Source organism: Oncorhynchus keta, chromosome 19, assembly GCF_023373465.1.
Source record: "Oncorhynchus keta strain PuntledgeMale-10-30-2019 chromosome 19, Oket_V2, whole genome shotgun sequence".
Lineage (NCBI taxonomy): Eukaryota > Metazoa > Chordata > Actinopteri > Salmoniformes > Salmonidae > Oncorhynchus > Oncorhynchus keta.
In genome coordinates this window covers 25238504-25258342 of record NC_068439.1, presented here as the reverse complement: position 1 = coordinate 25258342, position 19839 = coordinate 25238504, and the positions used below count along the sequence as shown (strand labels likewise).

General features: G+C 44.1%; 1 protein-coding gene across 4 annotated transcripts in view; it reads left to right on the top strand.

The window, feature by feature from the left end:
• The first annotated feature begins 263 nt into the window (after positions 1 to 263).
• LOC118379232 (triple functional domain protein-like) overlaps positions 264 to 19839 on the top strand; it is a 129909-nt gene continuing 110333 nt past the window's right edge. Inside the window, exons 1-2 of one of the 4 annotated variants that reach the window (XM_052470086.1) lie at positions 266 to 736; positions 11176 to 11316. In XM_052470086.1, the coding sequence (XP_052326046.1) occupies positions 11295 to 11316 (22 nt within the window). In that variant the 5' untranslated portion in view covers positions 266 to 736; positions 11176 to 11294. Of the gene's footprint in view, positions 737 to 11175; positions 11317 to 19839 lie in introns of all 4 variants that reach the window. The other 3 variants (XM_052470083.1, XM_052470085.1, XM_052470084.1) reach the window with 3 other exon arrangements.

The window sequence follows — 19839 nt, the reverse complement described above, 5'->3', positions numbered from 1 at the left end:
TAAACAAATCCTGCAGAGAGTAGGCTAGTTAAAGTAGACTTATGATATTCTTGTAGTTGTCTTTATAGGGTCTTCAGTAGGCCTTTCAAATGACTATTTGTTAGGCTACACTGACCAAATCCGAATGAGTTTATTCTGCAACCTAACATTTGTGATTGAGAGAATCAGATCAACAATCAACACATGCATTAATTCGTGTCCTAACATGATATCCAAAACACTGTGTATATGCAATATTAATGTTTACCTTGTAGGCCAATCTGCACAGTGCACACTGATTTAAAAAGGCACAAATCGCTGTCATACCCATTAATGATTCACAGACACTGCAGTTGTCACGGGTCAACCCGATCGCCCGTCCTCTGTCTGCACGTTTCCGAAGTCTCTCGGAGATTCACCGAACATAGACCCATCCCTTCCCGAATCCCGTGCCCCCCCTCCACAACAACTCTCCTTTCGACTCGGAGGAGGAACCCGGCGGCCGCCCAGCTGTGCATTTGTAGCTATTACCCAAGATGGAGGTTTGCTGATGGCAGTAGCATCTAGGAGCGATCCTGCCCGCCCCTGTGTCTTGGCCCACGCTTTCCGAAAGCGAACAGATTTTTTATATTGATAACGTTGGCAGGAATTACCCCAGCGCATTGGGAATTTAGTTGGGCCACCATCATGAGCTCTGGCGACGGAGCGGAGGAGACGTCAAAGGACGCGGCCGATATAGCGGCGTTCTTTAAATCTGGTAAGCCCGAAAACGAACACGCCTGGGACAGCAAAAGAGCCGCTCCTTCAAGTCGAGATGGAGGGACATTGTTCCCGATTGAGCACTGTATTTTTGGTATCGGCGCGTTGGTGGGGTGGGGGGAGGTTTTCAACTAAACATTCTCCCAGATGTTGTTGCTCATTTGTAGAAGCTATAATGGTTCGGAACAACAGTGGCTGTTATGCAGATTTAATGGTGTGAGAGATGTCGTGCATTTGTTACACACTCATTATAATGTAACTAACCATGTCATCCAGGTAGGAGAACTCGCGACTCCGGTAGCAGCCCCACTCCCCACAGTCGACAGACACATGCCAACTCACGTTTGATTAGCTTTATAACCGACTGCACACCGAAATTAGCTAACTAACCACCGTGCTTACGTTCGACGTATGCAAAGAAAACACATTGAATACATAGCTAAGATATTTACTACAATTTACCTGTATAAAAATAGCTAAATCACAACGACAGGTGCGCGAGCGATCAAGCTAGCTAGCCAGCTAATTAGATAGCCAATGGAATGGGACATCAAACAACTCACTGTCGGATTGCTAGCTAATTCTAGATAGATTTCATGGAAACAGCTCAACGCTAGAGTTGATTGTTAAGTAAAACATGTAACGTACTAATCGTTTCCGTGCTGTTAAAATAGGACACAATCCGAGCGTGCTAGCTATGTAAACAATACCGTGGCGTGGCATGCATTCTTGCTCTCTGGACTGTGGCTAGGTCAGCTAGCTAGATGGCTAGCTGGAAGGTTCCCCTATGGCCCTAAGGCATATGATGCATGCACTTGATTGTGGTTTACTTTACGATGCATAAATCAGTTCAGATGAGACTATTTTCTAAATGAGTAACGTTAGTGACTGCACAATCTGTGAATGCAAAAGATGACCATAGCACTTTTATCGGCTAACGTTAGTCCATGCTAGCAAGCTGGCTGAGCGATGTGCAATCACTATTTCTGGGCCTATCCTGATTCAGTAGATGTATAACATTACTATCTCGTTAACTCGTACGTGGATATGGAGGCTCCCAGTCTGACATTCTTCCATTTCTATTCCATTATCCCATTTCTTAATTCGAGACTTCAGTCGATTTCTGTGCCTTGGTTAAATGAGCTAATTTTGACTCGAGGTTATCATCAGATGTAGGTAGCAATGTTTTATTCCTAGTATGATTTTGATACAACAGTCATATGCTGAAAATGTAAATAGAACTTAGTTCTTATCATTATAGCTGGATAGTTTTGTGGATGGGGTTCAATCTATTGGTGGTGCATAGGTGCTCAATCTCCATTGTCAAATCAATGAATTAGACCAATCAAATGGTGGCAATTGGGTTGATTGGAGGGTGACATTAACCCTGTGTGTGTGTTTGACGGCTTCACTGGTCAGTCTCAACCTCGTTGAAGGAGAAGATGAGAGGAAGCAACTAGACTGTTGAGACATAGCCTTTGACTCCACTCTGGCTGTATCTATTGATAATAACCCACATGAGAAGTGCTTCATGTGCATTATGGCTGCAGTTAGTTCTTCTGTGATGATGGCTCCAGCCATCTTGCTCTGAGTGAAACCTCTAAAACACTCAAATTCAAATCTCTACCTCGAAGCCAGTTCCATTGCTTTTATCATTCTTCCCCTCTAATAGGGGACTTATTTATACATGAGAAAACCAGGAGTAGTCCGGACCTCAGGGTAAGATTGGATTGCCCTCGTAATAGACAGTCCCAGTCGACAACCACATCCCATTTAAACCACTAGACTAACCCTTAACCAATATCCAAACATTTACCCAAACCCTTCCTCCTATTTTTTTCTCAGTTGTAGTAACTTCCTTATTGGTTATAATGTTTATTTGGGATCATGTTCCTTTGGCTTTTCCTCTGTCCCATGTGTTTTGGCTCTCTCCAGTAGAAGTTACCTGTAGGCACAGATCTAAGATCAGCTTACCTTCCCTAAAGCTTTCCCCAACTTTTAGAGGACAACTCTAAACCGACCGTATATCAGTCTCTGGTTTCATCCTTTGTAGCTGGATTGTTCTGGGTTATTATTATGGGGTGTCATTGCAGTGTTTTGACACCCTTGTGAGAATGCTTGGTAACCAGCAGAGCTGTGCCCTGTTATCACTGCAGGCAACAAAGCTCTGATTGACAGCTGAGCTCAGGTTGAGTTGTGCGTCTGTGTTTGTTTGTGTGCATGCACATTGGAGCTGGAGTAGACTCGAGCCATCTCACTCTACAGTCCTCTGCAATCATCTCTGTTATCAAAAAGCTCTGTCTCACTGCAGAATTAGGCATTCTCCAAACATCACATTTCAATTTCAGAATGTTTTTGTTGCTTCTGCTGCTCTATCGTTCCGTTTCTCCAAACATCAAATTGAAGTTAAGGGTTAAGTTTAGACACGCATTCTGAATAAAGTTTGGGATTATCATAAAATAAAAAATACGCCAATCCAGAATCATGGGATTACGCCCATCTGTCACCCCAGTCCACCCCATCTGTCACCCCAGTCCACCCCATCTGTCACCCCAGTCCACCCCATCTGTCACCCCAGTCCACCCCATCTGTCACCCCAGTCCACCCCATCTGGCACCCCAGTCCACGCCAGTCCACCCCATCTGTCACCCCAGTCCACCCCATCTGGCACCCCAGTCCACCCCATCTGGCACCCCAGTCCACCCCATCTGGCACCCCAGTCCACCCCATCTGGCACCCCAGTCCACCCCAGTCCACCCCATCTGGCACCCCAGTCCACGCCAGTCCACGCCATTGCAAAACCCAAGGCTACTTGATGGTAATGGAACTCACTATTGCTCCCCATTGGCCAGTTTTGAAGGCATTTCCCAACGTCCTAAGGACATGGATAGATAGACCAGGCCCCTAGTGTCCGGTCTGAAGCGTGAAGTCACAAGCTCTGCTAGTCGGCTACTGCGTCGTAACCTACCGGTGACAAAAGCTCTGGTCTGCCCTAGAAAGCCTATGTAAATTGCGATCGCCAGAAACACTCTCCCCAAAAAATGTTGACGTCCATTTTGGACTCTAAAATGAGTTTCTTAGGATCCTGTTCGATCCCCATGGTGAACTATTTTAAAATTCGCTACAAATCGAGATATAGAATTAAATAGTGATCCATTCTTACAACTACATTTGTCGTCACACAGGACCACGTGCTGACACAGACCAATCACGGGCCGGCTATCTGAGTTAATAATAATAATAGGCATAGACTCAAGCTTTCTCCCTCCACGATCAACGTTGCTGTATACTATAGGCTAGACTATATTGTTAGTTTGAGGGTTTATACTCCGTTGTTTTCCCTCTCACTTTCCCCTGTAAAACACCTCCTAGCCATGTTAGAACACGTACAGATTTAGCACCTACCTGCCGAGCCATATTTTCCTCCTTCTCGGTTTGTCTCGTTCTCTCATTCTGTCTCTCTTGTTGTCTTACTCTTGTTCTGTCGCTCATTTCTGTCTGAACCCCTCTTCCTTTCACTCTCTCATTCTCTCTTATCGCCCCTCTCTTCCTTTCACTCTCTCTCTCATTCTCTCTTATCGCCCCTCTCTTCCTTTCACTCTCTCTCAACCTCTCTCTTATCGCCCCTCTCTTCCTTTCACTCTCTCTCTCCTCTCTCTTATCGCCCCTCTCTTCCTTTCACTCTCTCTCATTCTCTCTTATCGCCCCTCTCTTCCTTTCACTCTCTCTCATTCTCTCTCTTATCGCCCCTCTCTTCCTTTCACTCTCTCTCTCATCCTCTCTCTTATCGCCCCTCTCTTCCTTTCACTCTCTCATTCTCTCTCTTATCGCCCCTCTCTTCCTTTCTCTCTCTCTCTCTCTTATCGCCCCTCTCTTCCTTTCTCTCTCTCTCTCTTATCCCCCCTCTCTTCCTTTCCTCTCTCTCTCTCTTATCGCCCCTCTCTTCCTTTCACTCTCTCTCTCTCTTATCGCCCCTCTCTTCCTTTCACTCTCTCTCTCTCTTATCGCCCCTCTCTTCCTTTCACTCTCTCTCTCTCTCTTATCGCCCCTCTCTTCCTTTCACTCTCTCTCTCTCTCTCTTATCGCCCCTCTCTTCCTTTCACTCTCGCTCTCTCTTATCGCCCCTCTCTTCCTTTCACTCTCGCTCTCTCTTATCGCCCCTCTCTTCCTTTCACTCTCGCTCTCTCTTATCGCCCCTCTCTTCCTTTCACTCTCGCTCTCTCTTATCGCCCCTCTCTTCCTTTCACTCTCGCTCTCTCTTATCGCCCCTCTCTTCCTTTCACTCTCGCTCTCTCTCTTATCGCCCCTCTCTTCCTTTCACTCTCTCTCTCTCTCTCTTATCGCCCCTCTCTTCCTTTCACTCTCTCTCTCGCTCTCTCTTATCGCCCCTCTCTTCCTTTCACTCTCTCTCTCGCTCTCTCTTATCGCCCCTCTCTTCCTTTCTCTCTCTCTCTCTCTCTCTCTTTCATCTCGCCCTCTCTTCGCCCCCTTTCCTTTCACTCTCTCTCTCTCATCGCCCCTCTCTTCCTTTCACTCTCTCTCTCTCTCATCGCCCCTCTCTTCCTTTCACTCTCTCTCTCTCATCGCCCCTCTCTTCCTTTCACTCATTCTCTCTCTCATCGCCCCTCTCTTCCTTTCACTCATTCTCTCTCTCTCATCGCCCCTCTCTTCCTTTCACTCATTCTCTCTCTCATCGCCCCTCTCTTCCTTTCACTCATTCTCTCTCTCATCGCCCCTCTCTTCCTTTCACTCTCTCTCTCTCTCATCGCCCCTCTCTTCCTTTCACTCTCTCTCTCTCATCGCCCCTCTCTTCCTTTCACTCTCTCATCGCCCCTCTCTTCCTTTCACTCTCTCATCGCCCCTCTCTTCCTTTCACTCTCTCATCGCCCCTCTCTTCCTTTCACTCTCTCATCGCCCCTCTCTTCCTTTCACTCTCTCATCGCCCCTCTCTTCCTTTCACTCTCTCATCGCCCCTCTCTTCCTTTCACTCTCTCATCGCCCCTCTCTTCCTTTCACTCTCTCATCGCCCCTCTCTTCCTTTCACTCTCTCATCGCCCCTCTCTTCCTTTCACTCTCTCATCGCCCCTCTCTTCCTTTCACTCTCTCATCGCCCCTCTCTTCCTTTCACTCTCTCATCGCCCCTCTCTTCCTTTCACTCTCTCATCGCCCCTCTCTTCCTTTCACTCTCTCATCGCCCCTCTCTTCCTTTCACTCTCTCATCGCCCCTCTCTTCCTTTCACTCTCTCATCGCCCCTCTCTTCCTTTCACTCTCTCATCGCCCCTCTCTTCCTTTCACTCTCTCATCGCCCCTCTCTTCCTTTCACTCTCTCATCGCCCCTCTCTTCCTTTCACTCTCTCATCGCCCCTCTCTTCCTTTCACTCTCTCATCGCCCCTCTCTTCCTTTCACTCTCTCATCGCCCCTCTCTTCCTTTCACTCTCTCATCGCCCCTCTCTTCCTTTCACTCTCTCATCGCCCCTCTCTTCCTTTCACTCTCTCATCGCCCCTCTCTTCCTTTCCTCTCTCTTATCGCCCCTCCCTCTCTTCCTTTCTCTCTTTCACTCTCTTATCGCCCCTCTCTTCCTTTCACTCTCAATTCAAGGGCTTTATTCGCATGTGTTAAACTCTTCCTTTCACTCTCTCTCTGAAAAACAACAAAAATAACAGCCCCTCTTGTACAAATAATTAAAGGACACAGCATAAATATGGGTTGTATTTACAATGGTGTTTGTTCTTCACTGGTTGCCCTTTTCCTGGCAACAGGTCACAAATCTTCTGCTGTGATGGCACCCTGTCTTCCTTTCACCCAGTATGTATGGGAGTTTTCAAAATTATATGTTTTCTTCTTTTGGATCTGTGTGATCTGGGGAAATATGTCTCCTAATCTGGTCATACATTGGGCAGGAGGTTAGGAAGTGCAGCTCAGTTTCCACCTCATTTTTGTTTCAGTGAGCACATAGCCTGTCTTCTCTTAGAGCCATGTCTGCCTACGGCCTCTTCTCAATCAAGGCTATGCTCACTGAGTCTGTCATAGTCAAAGCTTTCCTTAATTTTTGGGTCAGTCTCAGTGGTCAGGTATTCTGCCGCTGTGTCTCTCTCTCTTAGGGCCAAATAGCATTCTAGTTTGCTCTGTTTTTGTTAATTCTTTCCAATGTGTTAAGTAATTATCTTTTGTTTTCTCATGATTTGGTCTCTCATTGTGCTGTTGTCCTGGGGCACTGTCTGTGTTTGTGTTTTGAACAGAGCCCCAGGACCAGTTTGCTTAGGGGACTCTTCTCCAGGTTCATATCTCTGTAGGTGATGGCTCGCTTTCTCTTTTCTCTTCCTCTCTCTCATGCATTATTTGGTCTTTCCGTTGTACACGGAGGATATTCTTGCTTATCGCCCCTCTCAATTTTCCTTTCATTTGTGAAGTCTTGGTTGGTGAGCGGACCCCAGACCTCACTCTAAAGGGCAATGGGCTCTTCCTTTCAAGTATTTTTAGCCAAATCTAATTGGTATGTTCTTATGCCCCTTCTTTTTCCTTTCTCTGTCTCTCAGATCGTTCACACCTTTGCCCCTTCTTCCTGATGTTTCAAGGTATGTATAGTTTTTTGTGCTCTAGGGCTCTTGTCCCCTCTTTTATTTGTGGTCCTCGCTCTCTCTTTTCGCACCCCTTCTTCCTTTCACTCATTTTCTCTCTCTCTTATCACCCCTCTCTTCCTTTCACTCATTCTCTCTCTCTCTTATCGCCCCTCTCTTCCTTTCACTCATTCTCTCTCTCTCTTATCGCCCCTCTCTTCCTTTCACTCGTTTCGCTCTCTCTCTTATCGCCCCTCTCTTCCTTTTCTCGTTTCTCTCTCTCTTATCGCCCCTCTCTTCCTTTCACTCATTCTCTCTCTCTCATCGCCCCTCTCTTCCTTTCACTCATTCTCGCTCTCTCTCTTATCGCCCCTCTCTTCTTTCCTTTCATCGCCCCTCTCTTCCTCTCTCTCTCTTATCGCCCCTCTCTTCCTTTCACTCACTCTCTCTCTCTCTCTTATCGCCCCTCTCTTCCTTTCACTCACTCTCTCTCTCTCTTATCGCCCCTCTCTTCCTTTCACTCACTCTCTCTCTCTCATCGCCCCTCTCTTCCTTTCACTCACTCTCTCTCTCTCTTATCGCCCCTCTCTTCCTTTCACTCACTCTCTCTCTCTCTTATCGCCCCTCTCTTCCTTTCACTCACTCTCTCTCTCTCTCTTATCGCCCCTCTCTTCCTTTCACTCACTCTCTCTCTCTCTTATCGCCCCTCTCTTCCTTTCACTCACTCTCTCTCTCTCATCGCCCCTCTCTTCCTTTCACTCACTCTCTCTCTCTCATCGCCCCTCTCTTCCTTTCACTCATTTCTCTCTCTCTCTTATCGCCCCCTCTTCCTTTCACTCATTCTCTCTCTCTCATCGCCCCTCTCTTCCTTTCACTCATTCTCTCTCTCTCTTATCGCCCCCTCTTCCTTTCACTCATTCTCTCTCTCTCATCGCCCCTCTCTTCCTTTCACTCTCGCTCTCTCTCTTATCGCCCCTCTCTTCCTTTCACTCATTCTCTCTCTCTCATCGCCCCTCTCTTCCTTTCACTCATTCTCTCTCTCTCATCGCCCCTCTCTTCCTTTCACTCATTCTCTCTCTCTCATCGCCCCTCTCTTCCTTTCACTCATTTCTCTCTCTCTCATCGCCCCTCTCTTCCTTTCCTCATTCTCTCTCTCTCATGCCCTCTCTTCCTTTCACTCATTCTCTCTCTCTCATCGCCCCTCTCTTCCTTTCACTCATTCTCTCTCTCTCATCGCCCCTCTCTTCCTTTCACTCATTCTCTCTCTCTCATCGCCCCTCTCTTCCTTTCACTCATTCTCTCTCTCTCATCGCCCCTCTCTTCCTTTCACTCATTCTCTCTCTCTCATCGCCCCTCTCTTCCTTTCACTCATTCTCTCTCTCTCATCGCCCCTCTCTTCCTTTCACTCATTCTCTCTCTCTCATCGCCCCTCTCTTCCTTTCACTCATTCTCTCTCTCTCATCGCCCCTCTCTTCCTTTCACTCATTCTCTCTCTTATCGCCCCTCTCTTCCTTTCACTCATTCTCTCTCTCTTATCGCCCCTCTCTTCCTTTCACTCATTCTCTCTCTCTCATCGCCCCCTCTCTTCCTTTCTCTCATCTCTCTCTCTCTCTCTCTTCCTTTCTCTCATTCTCTCTCTCTCTCTCTCTCTTATCGTCTCTCTCTTCCTTTCACTCTTCTCTCTCTCTCGCCCCTCTCTTCTCTCTCATCTCTCTCTCTTATCGCCCCTCTCTTCCTTTCACTCATCTCTCTCTCTCTTATCTCTCTTCTTTCTCTCTCTCTCTCTCACGCCCCTCTCTTCTCTCTCTCTCTCTCTCTCTCCTCTCTTCTTATCTTTCTCTCATTCTCTCTCTCTCTTATCGCCCCTCTCTTCCTTTCTCTCTCTCTCTCTCTCTCTTATCGCCCCTCTCTTCCTTTCACTCTCTCTCTCTCTCTCTCTTATCGCCCCTCTCTTCCTTTCACTCTCTCTCTCTCTCTCTCTCTCTCTTATCGCCCCTCTCTCTCTCTCTCTCTCTCTCTCTCTCTCTCTCTCTTATCGCCCCTCTCTTCCTTTCACTCTCTCTCTCTCTCTCTCTCTTATCGCCCCTCTCTTCCTTTCCTCTCTCTCTCTCTCTCTCTCTTATCGCCCCTCTCTTCCTTTCTCTCTCTCTCTCTCTCTCTCTCTCTCTCTCTCTTATCGCCCCTCTCTTCCTTTCATCTCTCTCTCTCTCTCTTATCTCTCTCTCTTCCTTTCTCTCTCTCTCTTATCGCCTCTCTCTTCCTTTCTCTCTCTCTCTCTCGCCCCTCTCTTCCTTTCACTCTCTCTCTCTTCCTTTCTCTCTCTCTCTTATCGCCCCTCTCTTCCTTTCTCTCTCTCTCTCTCTTCCTTTCACTCTCTCTCTCTTCCTTTCACTCTCTCTCTCTCTCTCTCTCTTATCGCCCCTCTCTTCCTTTTACTCTCTCTCTCTTATCGCCCCTCTCTTCCTTTTACTCTCTCTCTTATCGCCCCTCTCTTCCTTTCACTCTCTCTCTTATCGCCCCTCTCTTCCTTTCTCTCTCTCTCTTATCGCCCCTCTCTTCTCTTTCTCTCTCTCTTATCGTCTCTCTTCCTTTCTCTCTCTCTCATCGCCCCTCTCTTCCTTTCACTCTCTCTCTCATCGCCCCTCTCTTCCTTTCACTCTCTCTCTCATCGCCCCTCTCTTCCTTTCACTCTCTCTCATCGCCCCTCTCTTCCTTTCACTCTCTCTCTCATCGCCCCTCTCTTCCTTTCACTCTCTCTCTCATCGCCCCTCTCTTCCTTTCACTCTCTCTCTCATCGCCCCTCTCTTCCTTTCACTCTCTCTCTCTTATCGCCCCTCTCTTCCTTTCTCTCTCTCTCTTATCGCCCCTCTCTTCCTTTCTCTCTCTCTCTTATCGCCCCTCTCTTCCTTTCACTCTCTCTCTTATCGCCCCTCTCTTCCTTTCACTCTCTCTCTTATCGCCCCTCTCTTCCTTTCTCTCTCTCTCTTATCGCCCCTCTCTTCCTTTCTCTCTCTCTCTCTTATCGCCCCTCTCTTCCTTTCTCTCTCTCTTATCGCCCCTCTCTTCCTTTCACTCTCTCTCTTATCGCCCCTCTCTTCCTTTCACTCTCTCTCTTATCGCCCCTCTCTTCCTTTCACTCTCTCTCTCATCGCCCCTCTCTTCCTTTCACTCTCTCTCTCTCTCTCTTCTTTGCCCCTCTCTTCCTTCTCTTATCGCCCCTCTCTTCCTCTCTCTCTTATCGCCCCTCTCTTCCTTTTACTCTCTCTTATCGCCCCTCTCTTCCTTTCTCTCTCTTATCGCCCCTCTCTTCCTTTCACTCTCTCTCTCTCTTCCTTTCACTCTCTCTCTCTCGCCCCTCTTTCCTTTTACTCTTCCTCTCGCTCTCTCTCATCGCCCCTCTCTTCCTTTCACTCTCTCTCTCTCTCTTATCTTATCCTGGATCCTCTTATGTGAGGATCCAGACTTCTGTGTAAAAAAAAACGAAACCGTCCCAGACTTTTGTTCGTGATCGTTGATCGTTGTACAAGAATGTGTGAAGGAAAATAGTTACTGTTGATATGTGAATAAATGAGCTCAGCACACCTTTAAACACTGAGCTATATGAGCAAAGCTGCAACCAGGACTATGAGATGTCTCTTAACTACATAACTAGGCCTATCCATGGCTATGCCTATAACATGATTATAACATGGCAGGGCGACGATAATACGATTAACTACAGTTGTATAATTCACCAATTACTGCATTTAGCCCATAACACGACTGTAATAAGGTCCTGACATGATTATAACTTAACTATCCTTTCTCTCCCTCTTTTCTCTGTCTTTCTTTCCCCTTTCTCTCGCTTTCTGTCTCTTCCCCATCTCGCTCTTTCCAGCGTGAGAGACTGAGCCAGAGCTCACATTCTCCCCAAGCCCACACCAATTAACAATCACGCCAGAGAAGTTAGTGAACGAGAAAGAAAGAGTGAAAGTGGGACGACCTCCTTTTGAACACATGGAGGGGCGAGAGAAAGAAGGTCTGTGTGTGTGTGATACCAGTATGTGTGTGCGCGATGCTAGTTTAGCACAGTGGTTCCCAACCAGGGGTACTAGGACCCCTCTGGGTACTTGGCCTATCCACAGGGGTACTTACTGCTAGAATGCACATGAGGGGGTACTCCAGCAACATTCAGTTGTTCGTGCAATATGAATGATGCTACATAAAAATCTAATGGAATGTATTGGTTGCTTGATTGATAGATTGATGAACAGAGGACTTGAAATACAATGACACCTGCCTGCATGTTAATATCCTCAGAGGAGCCAGACCTGCTTCTGTAGATCATATTGTCTCTTCTTAATCAGGACTGTACACACCCAATATACATACAGGACTGTACACACCCGGTATACATACAGGACTGTACACACCCGGTATACATATAGGACTGTACACACCCGGTATACATATAGGACTGTATACATATAGGACTGTATACATATAGGACTGTATACATATAGGACTGTACACACCCAGTATACATATAGGACTGTATACATATAGGACTGTATACATATAGGACTGTACACACCCGGTATACATATAGGACTGTATACATATAGGACTGTATACATATAGGACTGTACACACCCGGTATACATATAGGACTGTATACATATAGGACTGTATACATATAGGACTGTACACACCCGGTATACATATAGGACTGTATACATATAGGACTGTACACACCCAGTATACATATAGGACTGTATACATATAGGACTGTATACATATAGGACTGTATACATATAGGACTGTACACACCCAGTATACATATAGGACTGTATACATATAGGACTGTATACATATAGGACTGTATACATATAGGACTGTATACATATAGGACTGTACACACCCAGTATACATATAGGACTGTATACATATAGGACTGTATACATATAGGACTGTATACATATAGGACTGAAAACATATAGGACTGTATACATATAGGACTGTATACATATAGGACTGTACACACCCGGTATACATATAGGACTGTATACATATAGGACTGTATACATATAGGACTGTACACACCCGGTATACATATAGGACTGTATACATATAGGACTGTATACATATAGGACTGTACACACCCGGTATACATATAGGACTGTATACATATAGGACTGTACACACCCAGTATACATACTGTATACATATAGGACTGTATACATATAGGACTGTATACATATAGGACTGTATACATATAGGACTGTATACATATAGGACTGTATACATATAGGACTGTATACATATAGGACTGTATACATATAGGACTGTATACATATAGGACTGTATACATATAGGACTGTACACACCCGGTATACATATAGGACTGTATACATATAGGACTGTATACATATAGGACTGTACACACCCAGTATACATATAGGACTGTATACATATAGGACTGTACACACCCAGTATACATATAGGACTGTATACACCCAGTATACATATAGGACTGTATACACCCAGTATACATATAGGACTGTATACACCCAGTATACATATAGGACTGTATACACCCAGTATACATACATGACTGTATACACCCAGTATACATATAGGACTGTATACACCCAGTATACATACAGGACTGTACACACCCAGTATACATATAGGACTGTATACATATAGGACTGTATACATATAGGACTGTACACACCCGGTATACATATAGGACTGTATACACCCAGTATACATATAGGACTGTATACATATAGGACTGTATACATATAGGACTGTATATATATAGGACTGTACACACCCGGTATACATATAGGACTGTATACATATAGGACTGTACACACCCAGTATACATATAGGACTGTATACATATAGGACTGTATACATATAGGACTGTACACACCCAGTATACATATAGGACTGTACACACCCGGTATACATATAGGACTGTATACATATAGGACTGTATACATATAGGACTGTATACATATAGGACTGTACACACCCGGTATACATATAGGACTGTATACATATAGGACTGTACACACCCGGTATACATATAGGACTGTATACATATAGGACTGTACACACCCGGTATACATATAGGACTGTATACATATAGGACTGTACACACCCAGTATACATATAGGACTGTATACATATAGGACTGTACACACCCAGTATACATATAGGACTGTATACATATAGGACTGTACACACCCAGTATACATATAGGACTGTATACATATAGGACTGTACATATAGGACTGTATACATATAGGACTGTACACACCCGGTATACATATAGGACTGTATACATATAGGACTGTACACACCCAGTATACATATAGGACTGTATACATATAGGACTGTATACATATAGGACTGTACACACCCGGTATACATATAGGACTGTATACATATAGGACTGTACACACCCAGTATACATATAGGACTGTATACATATAGGACTGTACACACCCAGTATACATATAGGACTGTATACATATAGGACTGTATACATATAGGACTGTACACACCCAGTATACATATAGGACTGTATACATATAGGACTGTATACATATAGGACTGTACACACCCAGTATACATATAGGACTGTATACATATAGGACTGTGTACATATAGGACTGTATACATATAGGACCGTACACACCCAGTATACATATAGGACTGTATACATATAGGACTGTATACATATAGGACTGTACACACCCAGTATACATATAGGACTGTATACATATAGGACTGTATACATATAGGACTGTACACACCCAGTATACATATAGGACTGTATACATATAGGACTGTATACATATAGGACTGTGTACATATAGGACTGTGTACATATAGGACTGTGTACATATAGGACTGTGTACATATAGGACTGTGTACATATAGGACTGTGTACATATAGGACTGTATACATATAGGACTGTGTACATATAGGACTGTGTACATATAGGACTGTATACATATAGGACTGTACACACCCAGTATACATATAGGACTGTATACATATAGGACTGTACACACCCAGTATACATATAGGACTGTATACATATAGGACTGTATACATATAGGACTGTATACATATAGGACTGTACACACCCAGTATACATATAGGACTGTATACATATAGGACTGTATACATATAGGACTGTATACATATAGGACTGTATACATATAGGACTGTACACACCCAGTATACATATAGGACTGTATACATATAGGACTGTATACATATAGGACTGTATACATATAGGACTGTATACATATAGGACTGTACACAGGACTGTATACATATAGGACTGTATACATATAGGACTGTATACATAGGGACTGTATACATACAGGACTGTATACATATAGGACTGTATACATATAGGACTGTACACACCCAGTATACATATAGGACTGTATATATATAGGACTGTATACATATAGGACTGTATACACCCAGTATACATATAGGACTGTATACATATAGGACTGTATACATATAGGACTGTACACACCCAGTATACATATAGGACTGTATATATATAGGACTGTATACATATAGGACTGTATACACCCAGTATACATATGACTGTATACATATAGGACTGTATACATATAGGACTGTACACACCCAGTATACATATAGGACTGTATACACCCAGTATACATATAGTACTGTATACATATAGGACTGTATACATATAGGACTGTATACATATAGGACTGTACACACCCGGTATACATATAGGACTGTATACATATAGGACTGTATACATATAGGACTGTACACACCCAGTATACATATAGGACTGTACACACCCAGTATACATATAGGACTGTATACATATAGGACTGTATACATATAGGACTGTACACACCCAGTATACATATAGGACTGTATACATATAGGGACTGTATACATATAGGACTGTACACACCCAGTATACATAGGACTGTATACATATAGGACTGTATACATATAGGACTGTATACATATAGGACTGTACACACCCAGTATACATATAGGACTGTATACATATAGGACTGTATACATATAGGACTGTACACACCCAGTATACATAGGACTGGACTGTATACATATAGGACTGTATACATATAGGACTGTGTATACATATAGGACTGTGTATACATATAGGACTGTACACACGGTATACATATAGGACTGTGTACATATAGGACTGTACACACCCAGTATACATATAGGGACTGTATACATATAGGACTGTACACACCCGGTATACATATAGGACTGTACACACCCGGTATACATATAGGACTGTACACACCCGGTATACATATAGGACTGTACACACCCGGTATACATATAGGACTGTACACACCCGGTATACATATAGGACTGTACACACCCGGTATACATATAGGACTGTACACACCCGGTATACATATAGGACTGTACACACCCGGTATACATATAGGACTGTACACACCCGGTATACATATAGGACTGTACACACCCGGTATACATATAGGACTGTACACACCCGGTATACATATAGGACTGTACACACCCGGTATACATATAGGACTGTACACACCCGGTATACATATAGGACTGTACACACCCGGTATACATATAGGACTGTACACACCCAGTATACATATAGGACTGTATACATATAGGACTGTATACATATAGGACTGTACACACCCGGTATATAGGACTGTACACACCCGGTATATAGGACTGTATACCCATACATAGGACTGTACACACCCGGTATACATATAGGACTGTACACACCCGGTATACATATAGGACTGTACACACCCGGTATACATATAGGACTGTACACACCCGGTATACATATAGGACTGTACACACCCAGTATACATATAGGACTGTACACACCCAGTATACATATAGGACTGTACACACCCGGTATACATATAGGACTGTACACACCCGGTATACATATAGGACTGTGTATACATATAGGACTGTACACATATAGGACTGTACACACCCGGTATACATATAGGACTGTACACACCCGGTATACATATAGGACTATACACTGTATACATATAGGACTGTACACACCCAGTATACTGTACACACCAGTATATAGGACTGTACACACCCAGTATACATATAGGGTATACTAGGACTGTACACACCCAGTATACATATAGGACTGTACACACCCAGTATACATATAGGACTGTACACACCCAGTATACATATAGGGTACACACCCTGTATACATATAGGACTGTATACATATAGGACTGTACACACCCGGTATACATATAGGACTGTACATATAGGACTGTATACATATAGGACTGTACACACCCAGTATACATATAGGACTGTATACATATAGGACTGTACACACCCGGTATACATATAGGACTGTATACATATAGGACTGTACACACCCAGTATACATATAGGACTGTATATACATATAGGACTGTACACACCCAGTATACATATAGGACTGTATACATATAGGACTACACACCCAGTATACATATAGGACTGTACACACCCAGTATACATATAGGACTGTACACACCAGTATACATATAGGACTGTACACACCCGGTATACATATAGGACTGTATACATATAGGACTGTACACACCCAGTATACATATAGGACTGTACACACCCGGTATACATATAGGACTGTACACACTGTATACATATAGGACTGTATACATATAGGACTGTACACACCCGGTATACATATAGGACTGTATACATATAGGACTGTGTATACATATAGGACTGTATACATATAGGACTGTATACATATAGGACTGTACACACCCAGTATACATATAGGACTGTACACACCCAGTATACATATAGGACTGTATACATATAGGACTGTACACACCCAGTATACATATAGGACTGTACACACCCAGTATACATATAGGACTACACACCCAGTATACATATAGGACTGTATACAGTATATAGGACTGTATACATATAGGACTGTATACATATAGGACTGTACACACCCAGTATACATATAGGACTGTACACACCCAGTATACATATAGGACTGTACACACCCAGTATACATATAGGACTGTATACATATAGGACTGTATACATATAGGACTGTACAGTATACATATAGGACTGTACACACCCAGTATACATATAGGACTGTACACACCCAGTATACATATAGGACTGTACACACCCAGTATACATATAGGACTGTACACACCCAGTATACATATAGGACTGTACACACCCAGTATACATATAGGACTGTACATACACCCGGTATACATATAGGACTGTACACACCCAGTATACATACAGGACTGTACACACCCAGTATACATATAGGACTGTACACACCCAGTATACATATAGGACTGTACACACCCAGTATACATATAGGACTGTACACACCCAGTATACATATAGGACTGTACACACCCAGTATACATACAGGACTGTACACACCCAGTATACATATAGGACTGTACACACCCAGTATACATATAGGACTGTACACATATAGGACTGTATACATATAGGACTGTATACATATAGGACTGTACACACCCAGTATACATATAGGACTGTACACACCCAGTATACATATAGGACTGTATACATATAGGACTGTATACATATAGGACTGTACACACCCAGTATACATATAGGACTGTACACACCCAGTATACATATAGGACTGTACACACCCAGTATACATATAGGACTGTACACACCCAGTATACATATAGGACTGTACACACCCAGTATACATATAGGACTGTACACACCCAGTATACATATAGGACTGTACACACCCAGTATACATATAGGACTGTACACACCCAGTATACATATAGGACTGTACACTCTCACACCTTATCAGCTGATCTGTGTCCTTATCTGGGTCCTGGGTGGTGATGCAATTGTGGGTGTTAATGTCTGTAAGCGAGGTCCATAACATAAAAATAGAATGAATAGAACTGGCTTGGAACCTCTAATCCTGGCAATTTGTATTGTGAATTTATGTGTACACTCACAATGGCTGCCTGGTATTGTGATGCTATCATTTCCTTGGTAAAGTAGCATCTTCATTCAAATGATAACTGATGTGGCTGACGCAATGGAATGTGCTTGTTTGTAATGTCAGTTGAGTTGATTCAAAAAACTCACAGCACCGATTGATGGGTACACTTCCTGCTTAGACTTCCTGCTTTGCCCCTATGGGAACACTCGCTATGGATAAACCTACCAGTCCACCCTTTATGCCATTATTGACTTGAATTGGGACGCCCGTTCTATGCATTCTATTTCTATGGTCCATATAGCTGCAGTGCAGGTATAGGACCGACATCGGTGACACCATGGGAGAAGACTCGCGCTACACACACACAGTCCGTGTTCTGTGGAAGTGCATGTGTGTCCTCTTTGATATCAGCGCTGTGATTAAAAACAGGAAACATCTCTCTTTATTACTTTGACGTTCTCTCTCTCTCGCTGCCTCAGAGGGTAGAACTGACAACCAATATCATACATCCCTCTTCTGTGTGTGTTTGTGCATGGAAGCGAGCATTCGTTTGATTTACGTGTGTTAAATATAACCGTGGGGCAACTAAAGGCTGTAATCCCAGGGAATGGTTGGATTAGAGGACAGGTCAGTGTCTAATCTAATGATCTCTCACTAAAATGCACTTAACACTGTTAGAGCTAACACACACACACACACACACATGTAAATCACTAATGCTGTTAGTTAGGACGTGATAGCACAACACAGGGGTACACAGTAAACACACTAGTGCCCTCTCTCACTTCAGTCGTATCTCTCTACCCTCCCTCTCTTCTCCAGTCGTATCTCTCGACCCTCCCTCTCTTCTCCAGTCGTATCTCTCGACCCTCCCTCTCTTTTCCAGTCGTATCTCTCTACCCTCCCCCTCTTCTCCAGTCGTATCTCTCGACCCTCCCTCTCTCACTTCAGTCGTATCTCTCTACCCTCCCTCTCTTCTCCAGTCGTATCTCTCTACCCTCCCTCTCTTCTCCAGTCGTATCTCTCTACCCTCCCTCTCTTCTCCAGTCGTATCTCTCTACCCTCCCTCTCTTCTCCAGTCGTATCTCTCTACCCTCCCTCTCTTCTCCAGTCATCTCTCTACCCTCCCTCTCTTCTCCAGTCGTATCTCTCTACCCTCCCTCTCTTCTCCAGTCGTATCTCTCTACCCTCCCTCTCTTCTCCAGTCGTATCTCTTCTAGTCCCTCCCTCTCTTCTCCAGTCGTATCTCTCTACCCTCCCTCTCTTCTCCAGTCGTATCTCTCTACCCTCCCTCTCTTCTCCAGTCGTATCTCTCTACCCTCCCTCTCTTCTCCAGTCGTATCTCTACCCTCCCTCTCTTCTCCAGTCGTATCTCTACCCTCCCTCTCTTCTCCAGTCGTATCTCTACCCTCCCTCTCTTCTCCAGTCGTATCTCTCTACCCTCCCTCTCTTCTCCAGTCGTA